Source organism: Microcaecilia unicolor, unplaced genomic scaffold (assembly GCF_901765095.1).
Source record: "Microcaecilia unicolor unplaced genomic scaffold, aMicUni1.1, whole genome shotgun sequence".
NCBI lineage: Eukaryota > Metazoa > Chordata > Amphibia > Gymnophiona > Siphonopidae > Microcaecilia > Microcaecilia unicolor.
Window position 1 is genome coordinate 280,190 of NW_021963679.1, and position 22,612 is coordinate 302,801.

General features: G+C 44.5%; 1 protein-coding gene across 1 annotated transcript in view; it reads right to left on the reverse strand.

The window, feature by feature from the left end:
* The window catches only part of LOC115459561 (nucleoside diphosphate kinase 7-like), a 542,835-nt gene that overhangs the window by 51,809 nt on the left and 468,414 nt on the right, over positions 1-22,612 (reverse strand). Inside the window, exon 11 of the mRNA XM_030189374.1 lies at positions 21,220-21,327. Coding sequence (XP_030045234.1) covers positions 21,220-21,327 — 108 coding nt within the window. The remainder of the gene's footprint in view (positions 1-21,219; positions 21,328-22,612) is intronic.

The window sequence follows — 22,612 nt, forward strand, 5'->3', positions numbered from 1 at the left end:
GGGAGGCAAAAGTTTGCTCTCTATCTCCACCTGCTGGTAGATGGACACAACCCACCAGTCTATGGATTGATCAGCTTGATGATATGGAAATACGTTTTATTTCACAAATGTGATAACTGATAATGAGAATCATGAAATATTATTCATATGCACATCACAGACATTAAAATAACAAAACATTTGGAGGAAGGAGGTTTTTAAAACCCATGAGAAAACAGGAGTCTGATGAATGTAAGCACGAAGATTATTAACATGTTGCCACAGTCGGGACATTTGAGGGATATTAATCTGTTATCCAATTTATAAGGATAAGAACTGTTATGTCTTCAGCTTCATACAGAGCTTGAAAACTTAAAGGATCAAATTGGGTGGAGGAAGAAAACAAAGAAAAATACCTATCACATTTGAAAATGGGAGAGGTTTTTTTTTTTTTTTTGGGGGGGGGGGCAGGCGGTGGTCTACAGAGTTGACCTAAACATGGCCCAGTGGTACAATGCATTTTTATGAGAAAGACAGTTTTAAAACTTGTGGCACAGAAATATTGATACACTAAGGATTACTCTTTTCAAATGCCTCTCCTTTCTTGGTCACAGAAGCACACAAAGCCAACACACTTGAGAGGCTCATTTTCAATGTGCATAGACTTACAAAGTTACATAACTTTGTAAGTCTATGTGCTTTGAAAATGAACACCGTTGACATATGCTCAGATTCATGCACATGCAGGGACAGCCCAAAGAATCTGATGTCCTAAGCCAGTGGTTCCCAAACCTGGTCCTGGAGGCACCCCTGCCAGCCAGGTTTTCAGGATATCCACAATGAATATTCATGAGAGGGATTTGCATGCAGTGGAGGAAGTGCATGAAAATCCCTCTCATAAATATTCATTGTGGATATCCTGAAAATCTGACTAGCAGGGGTGCCTCCAGGACCAAGTTTGGGAACTACTGTCCTAAGCAAAGCAAAAATCATGTGTGCCTTCCTCCCCCATAGTCCAGTATCTCCCCTTCCCTACCTAGGACACCAGCATCATCCCTTTCCTTCCCTACCTCTTCCCCTGGGCCTAACATCTCTCCTTCTCTTCTTCCTCAGGTGTCCTGCATCTCCTTCCTTCTCTCCCCCCCCCCCCCCCCACTCCCCATCAAGGTCTACAGCATCTCCCACCTGCCACCACTGCTACCATTACCCTAGCTCGGTCCTTGACTTGAGTCGAGCCTGTACAGAACAGAAAGGAAATACAGTGTGGTGGCAGGCCTTTGAGCATCTGCGTACATATGGTTAAAGACTGCCACATCCCATTCCATCAATGTCCTGGGACACGATGCAGCAGGCCTTGATCTTGAGCCTACTCAGATAATCAAAGGTTTGCTATGCACTGCTGCCAATAGTGGCTTTAAAGGGCTGCTCTACCACTGTCTTTGCCAGCAATACACTACCCCCATACACTGCCCCCCCCCCCCCCAGCCTATTGGTTGGGCTGGCCCTGCATATGCACACACAGATACCGTCATGTAAACACAAGTATATAAAGACATATACATGCATACACGTTTGCACACAAGAGAGGCTGTAAATAATTCCACGAGGCATAGTCCATGTGCTTTTCCCACACCATTAGATCCCCGCCGCCACACATTTATTCACCCTGGGTGGCTCTTAGTGATTCAAATGTGTGTTTCATTTTCTCTGTTGTAAATTCTACTGTGAAACCTAGTAAATAAACTACACAAGTTTCTTAATGATTGTTACATATCCTGTGTAGTTTACCACTGGTTGCTGATATGCACTGCCTTCTTGAGTTGGTGAAGCATGGCAATATGTGGTGCGCCTTGTGTTTAAACTATAAAATCCATCCTTTGAAATCTGCTGACGGTGTCATTCAATGGACAGACATATTATTGCAGCTGATTTTGTTTTTAGTATTCTTTTCAACCAAATGAAATGGAGGAACAACCCAACAGAGCTGCGGGCTGAGAAACAGGGAAGCCAGGGTTCAAATCCCACTGATGCTCTTTGTCACCTTGGGCAAATCACTTAACCCTCTATTGCCTCAGGTGTAAACTTAGATTGTGAGCCCTCTGGGGGACAGGGAAATACCTATTATACTTGAATGTAAATCACCTTGAGCTACTACTGAAAAGGTGTGAGATAAATCCAAATATCTACCTATACATAAAGAATCAAAAATGTCTGTCTGTCCACATTGTGACTAAATAGCTCTTGAAAAATGAGCCCAAATCTAGTATGTGGAGGAAAAAAACATGTAAGTTTGAAAATGGGCTAGATCAGACCAGTGTATTCCAAAGATATTAGCAGGCTTATTTTTGAAAGAGAAGGGCGCCCATCTTTCAACACAAATCGGGAGATGGGCGTCCTTTTCCCAGGGTCGCCCAAATCGGCATACTCGAAAGCCAATTTTGGGCATCCTCAACTGCTTCCCGTCGTGGGGACGACCAAAGTTCATGGGGGCGTGTTGGAAGCATAGCGAAGGTGGGACTGGGGCGTGCTTAACACATGGGCGTCCTCGGCCGATAATGGAAAAAAGAAGGGCGTCCCTGACGAGCACTTGGCCGACTTTACTTGGTCCATTTTTTCTTACGACCAAGCCTCAAAAAGTTGCCCGAACTGACCAGATGACCACCGGAGGGAATCGGAGATGACCTCCCCTTACTCCCCCAGTGGTCACTAACCCCCTCCCCACCCTAAAAAAAAAAACCTTTAAAATATTTTTTGCCAGTCTCTATGCCAGCCTCAAATGTCATACCCAGCTCCCTGACAGCAGTATGTAGGTCCCTGAAGCAGTTTTAGTGGGTACTGCAGTGCACTTCAGGCAGGCGGACCCAGGCCCATCCCCCCCTTACCTGTTACACTTGTGGTGCTAAATGTGAGCCCTTCAAAACCCACCTCAAACCCACTGTACCCACATGTAGGTGCCCCCCTTCACCCCTTAGGACTATGGTAGTGGTGTACAGTTGTGGGGAGTGGGTTCTGGGTTTTTTTTTGGGGGGGGGGGCTCAGCACCCAAGGTAAGGGAGCTATGCATCTGGGAGCAATTTCTGAAGTCCACTGCAGAGCCCCCTAGGGTGTCCGGTTGGTGTCCTGACATGTCAGGGGGACCAGTAAACTACGAATGCTGGCTCCTCCCACGACCAAAGGGCTTGGATTTGGTCGTTTCTGAGATGGGCGTCCTCGGTTTCCATTATCACCAAAACCCGGGGACGACCATCTCTATGGACGACCATCTCTAAGGTCGACCTAAATGTTGAGATTCGGGCGTACTCGACCATATTATTGAAACGAAAGATGGACGCCCATCTTGTTTCGATAAGGGTTTACCCGCCCTTTCGCCGGGACGTCCTGTGAGGACGTCCTCAGGAAAACTTGGGCGCCCCGTTCGATTATGCCCCTCAAAGTCTTCCAAAAAACGGCCCAATGCCTTTCAATGGAAGAGGGAGTTCCAACACCTGCAGCACTGAAAACACTGATGTACTGAAACACACCAGTTATGAACCTGCTCCTTTCAAATTATGCCTTTCTTTAGCTGGCAACTATCAAAAACAAACTGAAGCATCTTACGTCTGCCCTCTCCTACCTCATCAGAAAAGGGGAAAGGAAAAACATCTCTATTAATGGAAAAACCCAATGAAATACTGGGACAAAGAGCCATATCCTTCTCTGTCTAGCTAGTCAGTTATCCGATGATTATTTATTAACTTATTAATGCTTAGTCATTGGCTAAAACATGAAAAAACTTCTGAAACAAAGCCAGGGGTCAGGGTCACTGGGCTGGAAAAATCAAAGCCTCTACTCTCTGGGCAGGATTCATACCATCATATCATTTGGGTGTTACCGTCTCTGACTTGCTGTTGCAATGAGTCATGTCAGATTTCTTCAGCTCTTTAATCTCATTTCTGACATGGTGCCCACAATACTTTGCTAGCATGAGACTCATAAATACTAGTACGAAGTCCAGTCATTGATTTACACTAATCTAATACCTTCTTATAATGCCTGCTTTATTGCTTTTTAGATATTGTGTGTGTAACTTGTTTTATTCATGAATACTGTCAAGTTAAATGCCGCTGAATATCACCACTCAGGCGACGGTAAACAAATTAACTGGGCAGGAGAGGCTCCTGCCCGCTTAAATTGCTTTGAATATTGGCTGGAATATTTATTGTGAATTTGACACAGTCCATGTTTCAGTGAATTGCCTGAGCCAGGGGTCATCCAATGATCTCACTGTCAATTATCTTCAAAATGCACTACTAATTGTGTGATGCCAAGTATGTATATTTGTGGAAACACAATTTGATGGCATGTCAGCATCAATCTTTCCTGTCAAAAATTTCCCATCTTAGAGAGTTTAAACTGTATCAGCAAATCTTCCCGCCTTCCAGAATCAAAACTGCTCCAGTGAAACTGCCTACCTCAAACACTTGCTAATCAGGTTTGAGGACCCACTATACAAAGACAACCTTGAAGACTTTAGCCCACATTGAAGAAAGCCACGGCATGATGGCTGAAACACTGGTTTCACTGACCTGGACGTGGTACACCTTAGCTGCAATGATAATCTACAGTACGTTTAGTGTATTGGTTTATTTTAACGTTTATCTGTCAATGATCTTCAAAGACACTACAATTAATTTACTTTTAAGGACTTGGTTACTCACCTTATTGACTATTTGAAATAATTCTCTATTAGTGTATCAAATCTGTTGTTGTAAAGGTACAGGAAATGGAGCAGTGATGCATGCCTTTCAGTCCTCTGGTGCTGGAAAGTGTGGGGATGTGGAAGCGGAAGCCTGAATGGCTTGCAATGTTCCCTAGAGCCCTCTGCTGGAGTTGCTTAGGAGAAGTAAGAGCCATCCAGTGTTTTGCTGCTGGAAAGATGCAGTGTGCTGAGCATGACTTCTATAACAGCTTCTGGGTGCCCAGATTTTGCTATAGAATACTAGCATAAGTTGGCATTTATGCACTAACAGTTAAGTGAGCCCACTTATGCCATGTCAAAAGCAGTCGTAAAAGTGCACACCTAAAGTGTGTAACTAACAGTATTCTATAAGTTACGCATATACAGTAATTATTAGACGTGCCCATGCCCTGCCAATGTGCCACCTCCTGAGAAGTTGAGCTAAAATTATAGAATGACAGTTAGCTCCCACCTAGCACTTATACATGTAACTGTAACAGTTACGTGTGTAAATGCTACTATACTAAAACCTAAGCATGGATACTGGCACCTAACCTTAGAATGAAGGGGATACGCCTTTTAGTCCTCTGCTGGTGGAAACAGTGTGGGGCTATGGAAACTGAAGTCTAGAGAGCTTGTGATGTCTTCTAGAGTGGCTTACAGTATCACCACAAGCTACCATCTGGTCTTCACTCTGCAATGCCATAGCGTCTGACACAAAACCATATCCAGGGGATTCCTCAGCAGACTTGGCCATATCAACAAAGGGGAATGGTGGTGACAGTGTTACTTCTGAAGCTCTTAGATGGCAGGCCTGTCTAGACTGCATTTCTAGCTCTTTCCCTGGACGGCTCTACTCTTCCTCCTCTACTTTGTTCACACTGTGCCCTGTAGGGATGGGTCGTGCCCGCTATCATGTAGCTCTATGTATGCCTGGGGAACCAGATGACTACAGCTGGAATGTTGCTCCTTCTCTGTTGTTTTGGTGCTAAAATCGATGATGAAATCAGTGCTGACAAAGCGTATTCTATAATCAGTGCCTAGATTTAGGCGCCGATTACAGAATACGTTTAGTTCATATTTCAGCACCTAAATCTACGCATATCCATTTACAGCAATGAAAACTTGGTATAAATCCCTGCGCGTAGATTTAGGCAAACCAGGCCATATTCTACAATTTCCCTGCCCATAACCACGCCTCTTTTTGCCTGCGCACTTTGGAAGTTCAGCGCACTTCATTACAGAATACGCTTAGCGAGATGTGTGCGTAAATTCTAATCAGTGCCAATTAGTGCTCATTATTGCTTGATAAGTGCTGTTATTAGTGCTCATTAGCTTATTAAACTTGTTAAATTACACGCATTGTTACAGAATCTGCACCGATTTTGGTGCCAATCTTTAGGTGAACTATATGAAATCCAGGAGTAAATGCAAAATTTGAATCATGTGGTTCAAACTTTACATTCAGTATCAGATGGCAGAAGAGGCTATGGCCCTATGCGCAGCTACTCCTTTCTTTCTACTTCTGATCAGCGCTAGGTTGGGGTGGGAGGAGGGTATGTGCAGTGGCATAACTAGCATATTTGACACTGGAGTTGATCATTTTTTAACACCCCCTTCCGCTATATGAAAAAAATATTTTTAGTAATAATCCACAAGTCACACAACAAGGATGTACAGTACCTAGGAAAAGGCAGCATCTTAAACATTGCAGTGAACACCAGATCATCAATACACCCATTGTAAAACTAAACAAGCCAGCACAGTCAATGACAACAGAAAACCATGTCTTTTTCACAAACTCAGGACACAGATACACCCTCATCCAGTATTTATTTATTTGCTACATTTGTATCCCACATTTTCCCACCTATTTGCAGGCTCAATGTGGCTTACATAGTACCGTAATGGCGTTCGCCATTTCCGGTATGAACAAATACAAGGTATTATTATGTTAGAATAGGGTTCATGTATGGTTGTTATATTGGGGAACTTAGGGAGGAAGGGGGAAATTGGGTGTGTCCATTACAATCTTTGGTTTTGTTGTGTTGCAGGAACTCAGTCTTTATGTTGGATCGGTGGGATACGCCTTCCTGAACAGGTTTGTTTTTAGTTCTTTCTGGAAATTTAGGTGGTCGTACGTTGTTTTTACTAATTTTACTTGGGAACTTGGGCCTAGTAAATGCCAGATGAATCAACTAAAAATTTGCTATGATCCCTGATATCATCAGGGAGTACTACTTAGTATAGAATAAGTAACCACAAACTAAAAATAGAAATATGTAGACAAAAATTAAACTGAACTCCCAAGAAGACAGACTCTGCATACAATGCAACACCACAGAAATGGTGATGCATGTCTCCTTGTACTGTGCAAAATATAAAGATAGCAGATGTAAAATTTTAAAAAATTAACAAATATCAATCACTACTTTACAAATTAACATAGAGAAATAAAACATAAATGGGAAATAAGATAATACCATTTTATTGGACTAATACATTTTTCAATTAGTTTTTAGAGGCCAAAACTTCCTTCCTCAGGTCAGTACAGTATACTGCTGTTACGGTATCCTGTCCTGACCCGAGAAAGGGGTTTTTGGTCTTTGAAAGTTAATCAAAAATGTACGAAGATTAGTTCAATAAAAAGATCATCTTATTTCCATTTTTTATTTATAAACGTTTATTAACACAGCTACAATACTACTTTAATCTAAAGCAGAAAACAAAACAAAAAAAAACTTTATCACCTTTGTCATCTCTGGTTTCTGTTTTCCTCGTTTTCTCTTCATTCTCTTCCTTACTTCCATTATCTGCCCTCTTTCTCTGCCCCTTCCATCTACTGTCTGCTTTCTCTTTCTTCCTTCCATCCAGTATCGGCTCTCTTTCTGTGCCCAGCATCTACTCTCTCTCCCTTCCATCCAGCATCTGCCCCCTTTTTTCTTTCCATCCTTCATCTTCCCTCTCTTTTCCTTCTATCCAGTATCTGCCCTCTTTCTCTGTCCCTTTCATCCAGCGTCTGCCCTCTCTTTCCCTTCCATCCCGTGTCTGCCCCTCTCTCTGCTCCTTTCATCCACTATCTTCCTTCCATCCAGCATCTGCCCTCTTTCTCTTTCCCTTCCATCCACTGTCTTCCCTCTCTCTCCCTTCCTATCAGCATCTGACCTCTTTCTCTGCCCCTTTCATTCACCATCCAGCATCTGCCCTCTTTCTCTGCCCCTTCCATCCACTGACTTCTCTCCCCCCCTTCTGTCCTGCATCTGCCCTCTTTCCCTGACCTTCCATCCAATGTCTGCCCTCTCCCGCCTTCCATATGGCACCTTCCCTCTCTTTCCCGTCCATCTAACCTGTGCCCCCCTCTCTCCTTGATCCTGCATCTTTCTTCTCTCCAGCTGTATCTTGATTCTCCTCCCCTCAACATGCTGTTGCTCCAAACTAGCAGCAGCAGCAGCAAAAACAAGTTAAAAATCGCTGTTTTTACTGATGCTGCTAGTCTGGAGGAGAAGCAGTAGCAGTGGCTGGGGCCCAGCGGGGGTTGAGGCTGCGCCGCTGCAGGAAGGTGTGGAAATGCTTGGGGCCGCTCTTAAGAAGGAACAGTGTGGGAATGGGAAGCACCCCCTTAAAAACTACAACCAAGGTGATGCAGGCTGCCCCCACTGGCCCCCCCCCTTGGTATGCCACTGGTGCGTGCATGTTGTGACAGGCTATGCTTGTCAAGATCCATGGGGGACACAAAAAGAAAGGCTGAGCAGATCAGTGTCTCTCCCAGGAAAAGCCAGGAACTTACCTTATACAGAAGCCTCATTGTTCTTTTCTGGGAGAAGGTGTTTCCAGCCATGGAAACGAAGCCCTCGGAGGCAGGGCAGGCTGAGGGAAAACAGTCTTCTGGGAACTGTAGCCATTGACCCTTGCAAGGCAGGAAGAGTGTGCCTTGTTAGCACCCATTCCAAGCTGCAGAGAAGGGATAGAGCTGAGGAGAAGATGCACTAAAGACTCGTTAAAGCCCTTCCCTTACTGATTCCCTTAGCAAATTGGTAAGGAATGGGCATGCATCAAGGAAAAGGAATGCAAATGAGCTGCTTGTTGTAGCTCACTTGCATTCTCTATTCCATCGGTAAACAGTCGGCCATTCGAGCATGACAGAGCAGCCAAGCGTTATGCTGGCTGCTCTGCATATGTCAAATACGCCTCTGTGCCACACGAAAGGAAGACGCCGCGCCGCTCACCCCCTCCACGGCCTTCTGCAGGAAAGCTCCGATGCAGCTCGATCCTAGCAGGAGAGGGCAGTTGAGGAAGTCCATCCAAAAAGACGTCCTTTTTGAATGTCCTCCCCCCCCCCCCCCCCCCCCCCCCCCCCCACAATAATAAAAACGTCCTTTTTGGACGTGCTTCACTCAGCTGAGAGACCTGGAAGTCTCTGAGACAATCACAACGCGAATAGAAAAACTAAATGCTCAGACAACAAAGGTAGAAAAAAGTATTTTATTCAGAATTTATTAATTGGAATATGCCAGCTTTTGGAAATGTGAATCTGTGATATTTTGCATTTAAGGTTTAATTTCTCTAGTATTGCTGCATGCAGAGTCCGACTTCTTGAGGTAACTTTCCAGTTCAGTATTTTGCCTTCATATCTTTTGATTTCTAGTTCCTTGTGTCATATCTGTTGTCATGTGTTTTTCATGTGTGATCAAGGTGCAGTATTCTGCTAGCGTGTAGTATTTGAAGCCCTTTTTTTTTATTTTATTTTTTTCTAGGCAGTGTATTGGTGTTTTAGAGCCCGGTGTAATTACAGTGCTGCCTTTCTATGCATAAGTTTGTAGCTCGTCCTGTCCTTGGAATTAGTGCTGTTATGAGTTGGTAAGGTTCTGAGTGTGTTTTTGCACAAGTTTGTGTATAGTGTTTTGCAGTGGAGAGATTGTGTGTTGGCCTTACTGAGGTGACATAAACACTTTAAATTAATTTTAGTTTGTTTGTCATAACATCAGACATGGTTTTAGAATATTTTGGAAGATCTGATGTTGAATTGTTCCAAAGATGTGTATGTGGTTTAGTGTTGGTAAGTGCTTGAAACTCTGAAAGCAGCTGCTTCAACAACTTTTTATCCAAATTTTAAAAAGCTTTTGAAACTGGCACTTACTATTCCTGTTGGTAGAGCTACCTGTGAGAGATGCTTTTCTGCCATGAGATGTGTACGAAACTGGCTGAGATCCACAATGGGTCAGGAAAGACTGACAGCTTTATGTTTACTGAACATTGAAAGTGATCTTGCTGAAGATATTAACCCTGAGCAGATCACTGACACCTATGATGCGAAGTCTAGTCGCCGGATGTTACCTCACTAATGTGACCATTTCATTTTGGGATTTTCCATGGATGGAAATAGCAGTTTGATATTTGATAACATTTTTGAATAGTTAATATATGCTTTGAGCAACCACTTTTTCTTTGACATATGATACATATCTAATACCTAAAGTTAATAAAAGGTATTAATTGTGACTATTTTACTTAAATGTTTTTTTTTCTGTGTGTTGTCAGAGGTTCTGGAAGCAAAATTTAGGCTCTTAGGTAGAAAGCTGAAATCCAGATCCTCCAGGGTAGCATTTTCTGAAATGCTACCTGTGCCACGCGCAGGGCCCAAGAGACAGGCAGAGCTCCAGAGTCTCAATGCGTGGATGAGACGATGGTGCAGGGAGGAGGGCTTTAGATTTGTTAGGAACTGGGCAACATTCTGGGGAAGGGGGAGCCTATTCCGAAAGGATGGGCTCCATCTTAACCAGAGTGGGACCAGGCTGCTGGCATCGGCGTTTAAGAAGGAGATAGAGCAGCTTTTAAACTAGAAATGGGGGGAAGGCCGACAGTCGCTCAAAAGAGCATGGTTCGGGATAAGGTATCTTTCAAAGATATCACCATAACAGGGAAGATAGAGTATCCTGATAGTGAGGTTGCAAAAGAGATTGTAGTAGATCGGGTATCTTTAAATAACAATAAAAATCAGACAAAAGATTGCCAATTAATACTGTCAAGTACTAAGCATGATGTACTTAGGAACAACAAACATAGTTTGAAATGTCTATATGCGAATGCCAGGAGCCTAAGAAATAAGATGGGGGAGTTAGAATATATTGCACTAAATGAAAAATTAGATATAATAGGCATCTCTGAGACCTGGTGGAAGGAGGATAACCAGTGGGACACTGTCATACCGGGGTACAAATTATATCGTAGTGATAGGGTGAATCGGATTGGTGGAGGGGTAGCATTGTATATTAACGAGAGCCTTGAATCAAATAGATTGAAAATTCTGCAGGAAACAAAACACTCCTTGGAATCACTGTGGATTGAAATTCCATGTGCAAAGGGGAAAAGGATAGTGATAGGAGTGTACTACCGTCCGCCTGGCCAGGACGAACAGACGGATGCGGAAATGTTAAAGGAAATCAGGGACGCAAACAAACTGGGCAACACAATAATAATGGGGGATTTCAATTACCCGCATATAGACTGGGTTAATGTAACATCTGTACACGCAAGGGACATAAGATTTCTTGATGAAATCAAGGACAGCTTCATGGAACAGCTAGTTCAGGAGCCGACAAGAGAAGGAAAAATACTAGACTTAGTCCTTAGTGGTGCTCATGATCTAGTGCAGGGGGTAACGATACGAGGGCCGCTTGATAACAGTGATCATAATATGATCGGTTTTGATATTGGCATTGAAGGAAGTGAAACTAGGAAATCAAGTACGCTAGCGTTTAACTATAGAAAAGGTGATTACGACAAAATGAGAAAAATGGTGAAAAAAAGACTGAAAGGAGCAGCTCGCAGAGTAAAAAACTTGCATCAGGCGTGGATGCTGTTTAAAAACACCATCCTGGAGGTTCAGGACAAATATATTCCACGTATTAGAAAAAAGGGAAAAAAGACTAAACGTCAGCCGGCGTGGCTAAACAGTAAGATAAAGGAAATCATTAGAGCCAAAAAACAATCCTTCAGAAAGTGGAGAAGAGAACCAACTGAAAGTAACAGGATAGATCATAAGGAATGCCAAGCCAAATGCAAAGCGGAGATAAGGAGGGCAAAAAAGGACTTTGAGAAGAAATTAGCGTTGGAAGCAAAAATACACAGTAAAAATTTTTTTAGATACATTAAAAGCAGGAAACCGGCCAAAGAGTCGGTTGGGCCGCTGGACGAAAATGGTGTTAAAGGGGCGATCAAGGAGGACAAAGCCGTAGCGGAGAAATTAAATGAATTCTTTGCTTCGGTCTTCACCGAGGAGGATTTGGGGGGGACACCGGTGCCGGAAAGAATATTTGAAGCGGGGGAGTCGGAGAAACTAAACAAATTCTCTGTAACCTTGGAGGATGTAATGGGTCAGTTCAGCAAGCTGAAGAGTAGTAAATCACCGGGACCTGATGGTATTCATCCCAGAGTATTAATAGAACTAAAAAATGAACTTGCGGAGCTACTGTTAGAAATATGCAATCTGTCCCTAAAATCGAGTGTAATACCGGAAGACTGGAGGGTAGCCAATGTTACTCCGATTTTTAAGAAGGGTTCCAGAGGAGATCCGGGAAATTATAGACCGGTGAGTCTGACGTCGGTGCCGGGCAAGATGGTGGAGGCTATTATTAAGAATAAAATTGCAGAGCATATACAAAAACATGGACTGATGAGACAAAGTCAGCACGGATTTAGTGAAGGGAAGTCTTGCCTCACCAATCTAATGCATTTTGAGGGGGTAAGCAAACATGTGGACAATGGGGAGCCGGTTGATATTGTATATCTGGATTTTCAGAAGGCGTTTGACAAAGTGCCGCACGAAAGACTCCTGAAGAAATTGCAGAGTCATGGAATCGGAGGTAGGGTACTATTATGGATTAAGAACTGGTTGAAAGATAGGAAGCAGAGAGTAGGATTGCGTGGCCAGTATTCTCAGTGGAGGAGGGTAGTTAGTGGGGTCCCGCAGGGGTCTGTGCTAGGTCCGTTGCTTTTTAATGTATTTATAAATGACCTAGAGATGGGAATAACTAGTGAGGTAATTAAATTCGCCGATGACACAAAATTATTCAGGGTCGTCAAGTCGCAGGAGGAATGTGAACGATTACAGGAGGACCTTGCGAGACTGGGAGAATGGGCGTGCAAGTGGCAGATGAAGTTCAATGTTGACAAGTGCAAAGTGATGCATGTGGGTAAGAGGAACCCGAATTATAGCTACGTCTTGCAAGGTTCCACGTTAGGAGTTACGGATCAAGAAAGGGATCTGGGTGTCGTCGTCGATGATACGCTGAAACCTTCTGCTCAGTGTGCTGCTGCGGCTAGGAAAGCGAATAGAATGTTGGGTGTTATTAGGAAGGGTATGGAGTCCAGGTGTGCGGATGTTATAATGCCGTTGTATCGCTCCATGGTGCGACCGCACCTGGAGTATTGTGTTCAGTACTGGTCTCCGTATCTCAAAAAAGATATAGTAGAATTGGAAAAGGTACAGCGAAGGGCGACGAAAATGATAGTGGGGATGGGACGACTTTCCTATGAAGAGAGGCTGAGAAGGCTAGGGCTTTTCAGCTTGGAGAAGAGACGGCTGAGGGGAGATATGATAGAAGTGTATAAAATAATGAGTGGAATGGATCGGGTGGATGTGAAGCGACTGTTCACGCTATCCAAAAATACTAGGACTAGAGGGCATGAGTTGAAGCTACAGTGTGGTAAATTTAAAACGAATCGGAGAAAATTTTTCTTCACCCAACGTGTAATTAGACTCTGGAATTCGTTGCCGGAGAACGTGGTACGGGCGGTTAGCTTGACGGAGTTTAAAAAGGGGTTAGATAGATTCCTAAAGGACAAGTCCATAGACCGCTATTAAATGGACTTGGAAAAATTCCGCATTTTTAGGTATAACTTGTCTGGAATGTTTTTACGTTTAGGGAGCGTGCCAGGTGCCCTTGACCTGGATTGGCCACTGTCGGTGACAGGATGCTGGGCTAGATGGACCTTTGGTCTTTCCCAGTATGGCACTACTTATGTACTTATGTAATTATGGATGTAAGCCCCACCCTTGGCACCACCCCTAACCCCACCCCCTTTAGCCTCCCCAAACAGTTGGGCCACCGACCGCGCCTATGCTTCTTAGTCACACACACACACACACACACACACACACACACACACACACTCAAGGAAACAGTCTGTACATACTGTAGCAGGACATGTTTATCCCCTCCTACCCGAGTTGAGATAATATTTAATCACCTCTCTGATCTCATGTGCAACTTTATTTAAATTAGTCCCTTTATTTTTTAACTCCTCTTACTTTCTTACCTATCTATATGTTCCATCTTTGGTTATACCCTATGTGAAAGATCCGTCCCTCCTCCAGGGGTTCTCAGGACCTCGCCGCCTCCTTTGCGACTTCGGCTATGGGCCAAGCTTCATGCCCAGCCCCATAGCCCACTGTGATCCACAGGGTACGCCTTGGGGTGACCAATAACTCAAAAAGCAAATCAGTAAGTTTTTATTTCCTTGGTGCTCACAGTCAAGCAGTTCAAAACAAAGACAGGAACCGAAAACACAACCCCACTGTTTCCCTTTGCAAAGGAATCAGCACCGCAGGGTAAAAAGAAAGATAAACCCCACTGCTTCCAGCACTCAGTTTGTTCCTCCTTAAGCAGTCCCACAGCCCAGCGCTTCCCCCCCTCTCTGGAGAGCGGCTACCGGCTGCAGCAAACAAAACACAAACCACTGCTACACGTCTTCTCCCAGTGCAGTTTCAAACAGTTAAAAAAAACCTTCTTCCTTTTACTTTGAGTAGTTCACACAGGGGAAAACAATAATCCCGCCCCAAAACAGCACACTTTTCACTCTGAGTAGTTCAGCAGCACATAATTCAAAAACAGCCAGAACTCTATGGGGAGATACAAGGGCCCCACCTTCATTATCACTGATCTCCCGCATGACCCTTCTTCTTTCCCCTTTCAGCCCAGCTGCCATACCAAGAAGTCACCTGCTTTCTCAGCTTTCTTCCCAGTGACTGAGCCCATGCTGCTATGTCCATCGGCTCCTCCAGGCTCTCCCCCCCCCTCTCTCTCTCCAGCCTCTTGCCACTCCATGGGTTCCTTGTCCCACCCACTTTTCAGCTGTTCCTCCTTCTCCTGACTGCCCCCTGGGGATAACTCCCTGGCCTTGTCAAGGTGCTCTCTGGAGGCTGCTGGGGAGAATAGTTCCTGTACCAGGGTTTTCCCCAGGGCTGCTGGGTACTGTAGTCTTTCTCCATCCTCCATTTTCCCATGGGGAGAAACCCTTTTCTTTTCTCTCTCTGGGGAAGTAGCAAGGGCAAGGCTCTGTTCTGTCTCCCTTTTCTCTTGACCCTCCTTCCTCTTCCACTTCCATTTTATCCACCCCCTCATCCTCGTCTTCACACCTATGATGTCTATTAAAATGTGTTTACATATTGTTTAGACATTGTAAGGAGTATACTATACCATACTTTGTATTGTTATTTGAATACTAGTAAAAAGGCCCGTTTCTGACAGGAATGAAACGGGCGCTAGCAAGGTTTTCCTCAGAGTGTGTATGTGTCACAGAGTGTGTGTGTGAGAGTGACTGTGCGAGAGACAGAGTGAATGTGCGAGTGTGTGTGTGAGAGAGACTGGGTGCGAGTGTGTCTGTGAGAGAGACTGTGTGTGAGTCTGAGAGTGTGTGCCAGGGGCCCTCCTCCTCCCTCCCAGGGGGCCCTCCCTCTCCCTCTTCCAGGGTCCCTCCCCGTTCCAGGGTCCCCCTTCCCCCCCCCCCATTCCAGGGTTTTTTACCCTTCCTCCCAGTGTCAGGGGCGTCCCGTCCCCTCCCTCCCAGTTTCAGGGTGCGTCCCCTCCCTCCCTCCATGTCCTGCCAATAGTCTTGTTCTTCTTCCCTGTATCCCCATCTCTTCTACTTCTCCTGCCCCTCCCCTCCCATATTGAACCCAAACATTGGCAGGTTTTTCTCCAGAGGATCTGTTACTTAACCCAGTCTCCTGAACCATAGCCCCAACAGTGATTCCTCCCCCAACCCCTTGCAGCATTCCATTCAGTCTTCCATACACACTCCTTGCCTTTTCATTCTACCATCAATATTCCCTGTTCATCTGCCCCCATTCATTCCATTGTGTGTGTGACTGCTACATTAGTCTTCCACTGCTGTCCTTGGGTGCCTTCAAATCCTGGGTGTCTGAGGTGTGAGATGGTCTGTGTGCTTCTGAATTGTCAGTGCTACCTGATTTGCCTCCTCATTCTCTTTCCTGTGGTCAGTTTCTGTCATTTAGTGTGGAACCTGTGGGGTCTCACAGGTTCTCTGGAGAGAGGCACTGCCAGGCCTTCAATCCCAGCTTCCCTGACTGCTATGAGGGCCTGTTTAACAGTTTTTACGGTGCGCGTGCACTTCTGAAGTAGCTGAAGATCTAAATAACCCAACTTCTTTTTAATTGAGCACCTGTCGCGGTCCTCACCTGGTGCACGTCCTGCCCGCTGCTTGGCGCCACCTCCGTGAAGGGGAGCATCGGCCATACTGGCTGGGCCGATGCTCCGACACCACACTTGTCGCCGTGATTGTAACGCCGGCCATCATGGCGGCGCCGGAGCGTCGCTGTTGCCAGTGGTGCAGTTTGGAGTGGCAGGCATTTTGGCAGCGCCGGCGCTGCAAGGATAGCGCTTCTCTTGCGGGTGTGGGGCCCGGGAACTGTTGCCATGCCTCCGATGCCCCGGATTGGCCACTTGCATCCTGGCTCCACCTCCTCCTAACCTGTTCCTTCCGTACCTCTCGTTCCGTCGGAGGTTCCAGGCCTGTGAACGGTTGTGTTTGTCGGCGTCTGGGGGGGGGGGGGTGACACATGCGCACAACAGATTGTTAGGGTCCCTGCTCCCGATTCGCCTACGAAGCTGTTACATGTACGCAGTTCGGTTGTGACGTCATCACGCTCGACGCGAGGGCGTGTCCGAAAGACATGGTGAGTAGAGAGGCTTCACCACCATTAACTTACGAACCCTTTAGGAAGTGGATGGAGCTTGGGGGCTTCATTCGAACGTTGGGGTTGTGAATTATGTCCGGATGGGGCGTGTCTGGGGGCGTGGCTGAGGGCAGGTGTATGAGTGACAGTGAGAGTTAGTGGTGTTGACAGGCTACAACAGTACAGGGCTTCAGTGTTTCCCTGCCACACTGTGAGCTTCAGAATTGGAGGTGAGAATTATTTATATAGATTTTTACTGCTGCAATTGTCTACTGCTTATGTTTGATTTATTCTTACTGTACACCGCCTTGACTGAATTCTTTCAAAAAGGCGGTAAATAAATCCTAATAAATAAATAACCTATGTGAAATGAAACATTGGTTGAGTCCAATCCTACCTAAGTTAGCCTATGTGTAAGGAGACGGTGGTCTCAGCCTATTTCAAAGAACCAAAGTAGAAGCATTTACATCAGTGGCGTAGCCATGGAGGGGGAGCCTTGGGAGCCTGGGCCCCGAAGCCCTGCCAGCAGAAGCCTTCCACCAGCACTGTTCGCCACCTTGTTGCCTGCGTTGATTCCCCTCCCCCAGCGCACATGCTTGGTTTTAGTGAAATTGAGCATGCATGAGGCTTCGTGCATGCTCAATTTAATTAAAATCGAGCATGCGTGCCATGAGGGGGAAGCAGGGCAGGCGGAGTGGTAACGAACAGCGCTGGAGGAAGGCTTCTGCTGGCAGGGCTTGAGAACCCCCGCCAGCCCAGGTTTGTGGGTTTGCAAGGGGGGGAGAGTAGTGGGGGAGGTGGAGCAACATGTGCACCCCCACTTTAGGTTCAGCCCCCCCCCCCCAAATTGAGGTCTGGCTGATTTACATAATGGCTCCAGTCAGATTCCTATCAATCTGTGAACTCTACTGAACATACCTCTTGTCACGGACTTATGATAAAGACAGGAGAGAATGAGAGAGAGAAAGTGCATTTGTCATTCCCATTTTACATGAGTATTGAGGAAAAAGGTGTGGTTCAGAATGGATATCCTGCCAGATTAGTTGGTGTATTTATCATAGTTTAAAAATATAAAACTATGACACTGGACTTGGAATGTAGTGGCTACCACACAGAGAAGCACAGGGGCTACCACACAGAACTGTTCTCCATAAATGAAGATTAAAAGCATTCATTACTCAAGATATGATCCAGAACTCAGCAGTGAGATTGATTTTTGGTTGTGGCAAATCTGAGCATGTAACGTTTGGGTTGAAACAGCTTCATTGGTTGTCAGTGGAATACAGGGTGTTTTATAAAATTTTGGTGTATAACTCTCTGGTGCACCTGTCTGTCATAAGCAGTGCAGTGGTATAAACCTGCAAGATCACTTCGATCTGACAATTCACGACAGCTTTCTATACCATCTTTGATGGATGTACATTATGTACAGACTAGGTAGGTTTCATTTTCAATCACTGGGCTGTTGCTTTGGAATAAGTTAGCCGGGTATTTATGGCAATGTACAATATTGCAGCAATTTAAGAAAGCACTGTAGACTTATATTTTGTACAGGTTTCCCTCAATAGGTAATGTTACAGATTTTGCTACCAGGATTAGCCTAAGGGTTCATTAAAAAAAAAAAAACTTCATAAGGCGGCAGGAGGATGTTTTTCTCTCAAAAATGTCCAAGTTGCAATTTCCAACACCCTGATATTAGATGTTTTGTCCAAATGTCAAGGGGGCATGTTTTGGGTGGGACCAAAACATAGTTTCCTGCAACTACAGCCAGACTCATATTCGGAAAAACAAAATATGAAAGTGCTAAACCCCTACGAGAAAAACTACACTGGCTCCCACTTAAAGAACGCATACGTTCAAAATATGTACCCTAGTTCACAAAATCATCTATGGAGACGCTCCAGCCTACATGTCAGAATTGATAGATTTACCACCCAGGAATGCTAAAAAATCAGCCCGCACATTCCTTAATCTTCACTTCCCCAACTGCAAAGGTCTAAAATACAAACTAACACATACGTCAACCTTTTCCTACTTGAGCACACAATTTTGGAATGCACTGCCGCGCAACATAAAAACGATCTATGAACTAACTTCCGCAAACTACTGAAGACCCATCTCTTTGACAAGGCATACCAAAAAGATAATGTGAACCCCTACACATAGATCCAGAACTACCTCACGATATTTGCTTGTTATTCTACTATCCTTTATTATTATCATGTTACCCAAGATCCTTATGGAATGCTAAATTTATAATTTCTTATATATTTCCATTATTCATGTTGTAATGTAAGCCACATTGAGCCTGCAAAGAGGTGGGAAAATGTGGGATACAAATGCAATAAATAAATAAATAAATAAAATAAAAACATCTAGGGCCAAAATGAAGATGTTTTTGCCTAGACCTGTTTCAATCACAACTAATGGCCTCTTTTACAAAGCAGCACTAGCGATTCCTGCGTAGCAAATAAGAGGAAGCCCATAGGAATTCAATTCCTATGGGCTTCCTCTCATTTGCCATGCCAGAATCGCTAGTGTGGCTTTGTAAAAGAGGCCCTAAGTGACCAAAAGATGCCCTAAATGACCACTAGAGGGATTAAGGCATACCCCCCCCTTTACTCCCCCTGTGGTCACTGACACCCTAGGCTCCCTAAGAAATGACAGTGACAGTACATATCAGGCTCTATGACAGCTTCTTATTACAGCAGCAGGCAGGGCCAAGGAGTAGTCTATTGGTCAGTGATGACTGTAGAAAAAAGGACCCAGGTCCATATCCCACTCTAACTGATACACTAGAAAAAACAATAACTACCTACTGTACCTACATGTAGGTGACACCTGCAAGCTTGGGAGCTATTGCAGTGGTGTACAGTGAGGTACAGTAGGTATTTTTCTGCTCCTGGAGGGCACACTATACAATATAATGGGGTAATGGTGACATGTGTACACAGGACCTTTTATGTAACGTCCACTATAGTGCCCCCTAGGCTGCCCCACTGCTCTACTGAGATGTCTGCGTGGCCAGTCTACTAAGAATGACACCCCAATGGCTGGTTTTGGGGCATTTTTTTCTTGGATGTTTTATTTTCCAAAATGGCCCCCAAATAAAAATGCACTGAGCAAAAAATGTCTAGATAAAAGATTATTTTTGAATCAAAAAGAGAAACATTTTTAGGTTCAAAAATGGTTATGCTTACCACTTGAATTTTGGACGTTTTTAGCAAAATGTCCAAAATCAGACTTAGACAGTGGATATGTTAAAAAAAAAATCTTTAGATTTTAAATTGTGGATTGTGGTGATTATCAGGCTTATTTTTGAAAGAGAAGGGCCCCCATCATCCGACACAAATCGGGAGATGGGTGTCCTTCTCTCAGGGTCGCCCAAATCGGCATAATCGAAAGCTGATTTTGGGCGTCCTCGACTGCTTCCCGTCGCGGGGGCGACCAAAGTTCATGGGGGCGTGTTGGCACCGTAGCAAAGGCAGGACTGGGGCGTGATTAAGAGATGGCCGTCCTCGGCCGATAATGGAAAAAAGAAGGGCGTCCATGACGAGCACTTGGCCAACTTTACTTGGTCCATTTTTTCTTGCAACCAAGCCGTGAAAAGGTGCCCGAACTGACCAGATGACAACCGGAGGGTATAGGAGATGACCTCCCCTTACTCCCCCAGTGGTCACCAACCCCCTCTGACCCTAAAAAAGAAAACTTAAAAAACTTTTTTGCCAGCCTCTATGCCAGCCTCAAATGTTATACCCTGCTACATCACAGCAGTATGCAGGTCCCTGGAGCAGTTTTAGTGGGTGCACTGCACTTCAGCCAGGCGGACCCAGGCCCATCCCCCCCCCTACCTGTTACACTTGTGGTGGTAAATGTGAGCCCTCCAAAACCCACTGTGTCCACATGTAGGTGCCCCCCTTCACCCCTTAGGGCTATGGTAGTGGTGTACAGTCGTGGGGAATGGGTTTTGGGGGCCCAGCACCCAAGGTAAGTGAGCTATGCACCTGGGAGCAATTTGTGAAGTCCACTGCAGTGCCCCCTAGAGTACCCGGTTGGTGTCCTGGCATGTCAAGGGGACCAGTGCACTACGAATTCTGGCTCCTCCCACGACCAAAGGGCTTGGATTTGGTCGTTTTTGAGATGGGCGTGCTCAGTTTCCATTATGGCCGAATACCGGGGATGACCATCTCTAAGGTCGACCATCTCAACATTTAGGTCGACCATCTCTAAGGTCGACCTAAATGTTGAGATTTGGGCGTCCCCGACAGTATTATCGAAACGAAAGATGGACACCCATCTTGTTTCAATAATACAGGTTTCCCCGTCCCTTCGCGGGACCATCCTGCGAGGACGCCCTCATGAAAACTTGGGTGCCCCATTTGATTATGCCCCTCTATGTGTCTTTTACCTTATGTATGTTTGTAATGTAAGTGGGCTAAAAATTTTAAAATTAAATAAATATGCAATACCTTTAGTACACCTGATACAGTACCATACCTTTAGTATACTTGGTTTTGAGTTAAAAAAAATTTACACCATCTCTTACTTCCAAGATTCCATCTTCAGGTAAGTCTGTGCAGTGGACAGCATTCTGAATCTTATTTTTCCCAAAGCGAGCACGGAGTGTTTGAGGACGTAGATGACGAGCGATTTCCTATTACACAAACAGAACGGTACATTTACCAATATTAGCATTCCTAACATATGTATACTTTTGTATCTCAAATGTCATATTATCTAGTACTATTTTCTCAGGTTACAGAGATGGATTTGGGAGGAAATGAGGGGGAGGTCAATATTCAAAAACATGTAAATTGATAGTCATTTAAGTGAATGAGCTATTTAAAACTGCCCACCATGTATGTAATCAAAAGTATATGTGTTTCAATCATTAAAAGTATTCACAAAATAGGTAGGTGCAAGCCTTTGTGAGCATTTTTCCTTAAGCAATTTTCAAAAGGAAAGTATGTGCTTACTTTCACTTTGAAAATCATGTACCTGTAGACTCTGAAATAATGTCAGCAGTCTGTAAATTGACCTGATAAATTCTTTCTTTTCTAATAAAGTTAGTAGGATGCTCCAGTATTTTACAATCTACTTTCCTCACTAGTTAAAACTATCACTTAGTGCATAGAAAGGGTGGTTGGTGACATTTTGGAATTATTCTCTCATGGAGATAATAATCAGACAATAACTACTACTACTACTACTACTACTTAGCATTTCTATACAATAAGTAAGGAACCATCTGGTGATATCTTAGAATAGAGCACATAGAACTTCATAAGCCTGTCTTTGAAATCCATAGACAAAGCAGACAGGATCAGGAGGTCATACAGCAGTCAAAAAGAAGCAACAATAAGTTCTCATTTGGAATGAGTCATTGTCAGTTTAAATTGTGACAGTATAAATCCTAGGGAATTATGCATCAAAAAATCTGAAATTATGTGTTGAAAAAAATCAATTATGCAACAGTAACTGCTTGTATTTTTATACAATCTATAACAAAGAATAGTATTTAAACATTTGTTAAAAGTATATGCAAATTACTTTGGCACACTGTAACTGTATAATAATGCTAACATCATTCCAGATCACCAAGAAATACTTCTGGGAGGAAATATCTCAGACCACTTACTCCATGTTCAGCTCTCATATACACATACATTGTGAGCACTCTGGAGGGCTGGTACAAGGGAGAGGGGATAGTGGTTCTTTCAGCCGGCATCATCCCCGGTCATTCAGCCCAGCTAGGAGAGCAGGGCGCCCTCTAGGGATCAAACTGCCAGGGAAAGCTGTAATGCAGGAGAAAAACTACACTCCCCAGAAGCCAGTGCAGGGTCAGCTGAACTCTCAGGAGGGGGAGGGTGGAATGACTGATTGGGAGATGAGGTCTGATCCTGGAGATGGGGAACAGCTGGTGGAGCTTGGGGAGGAGG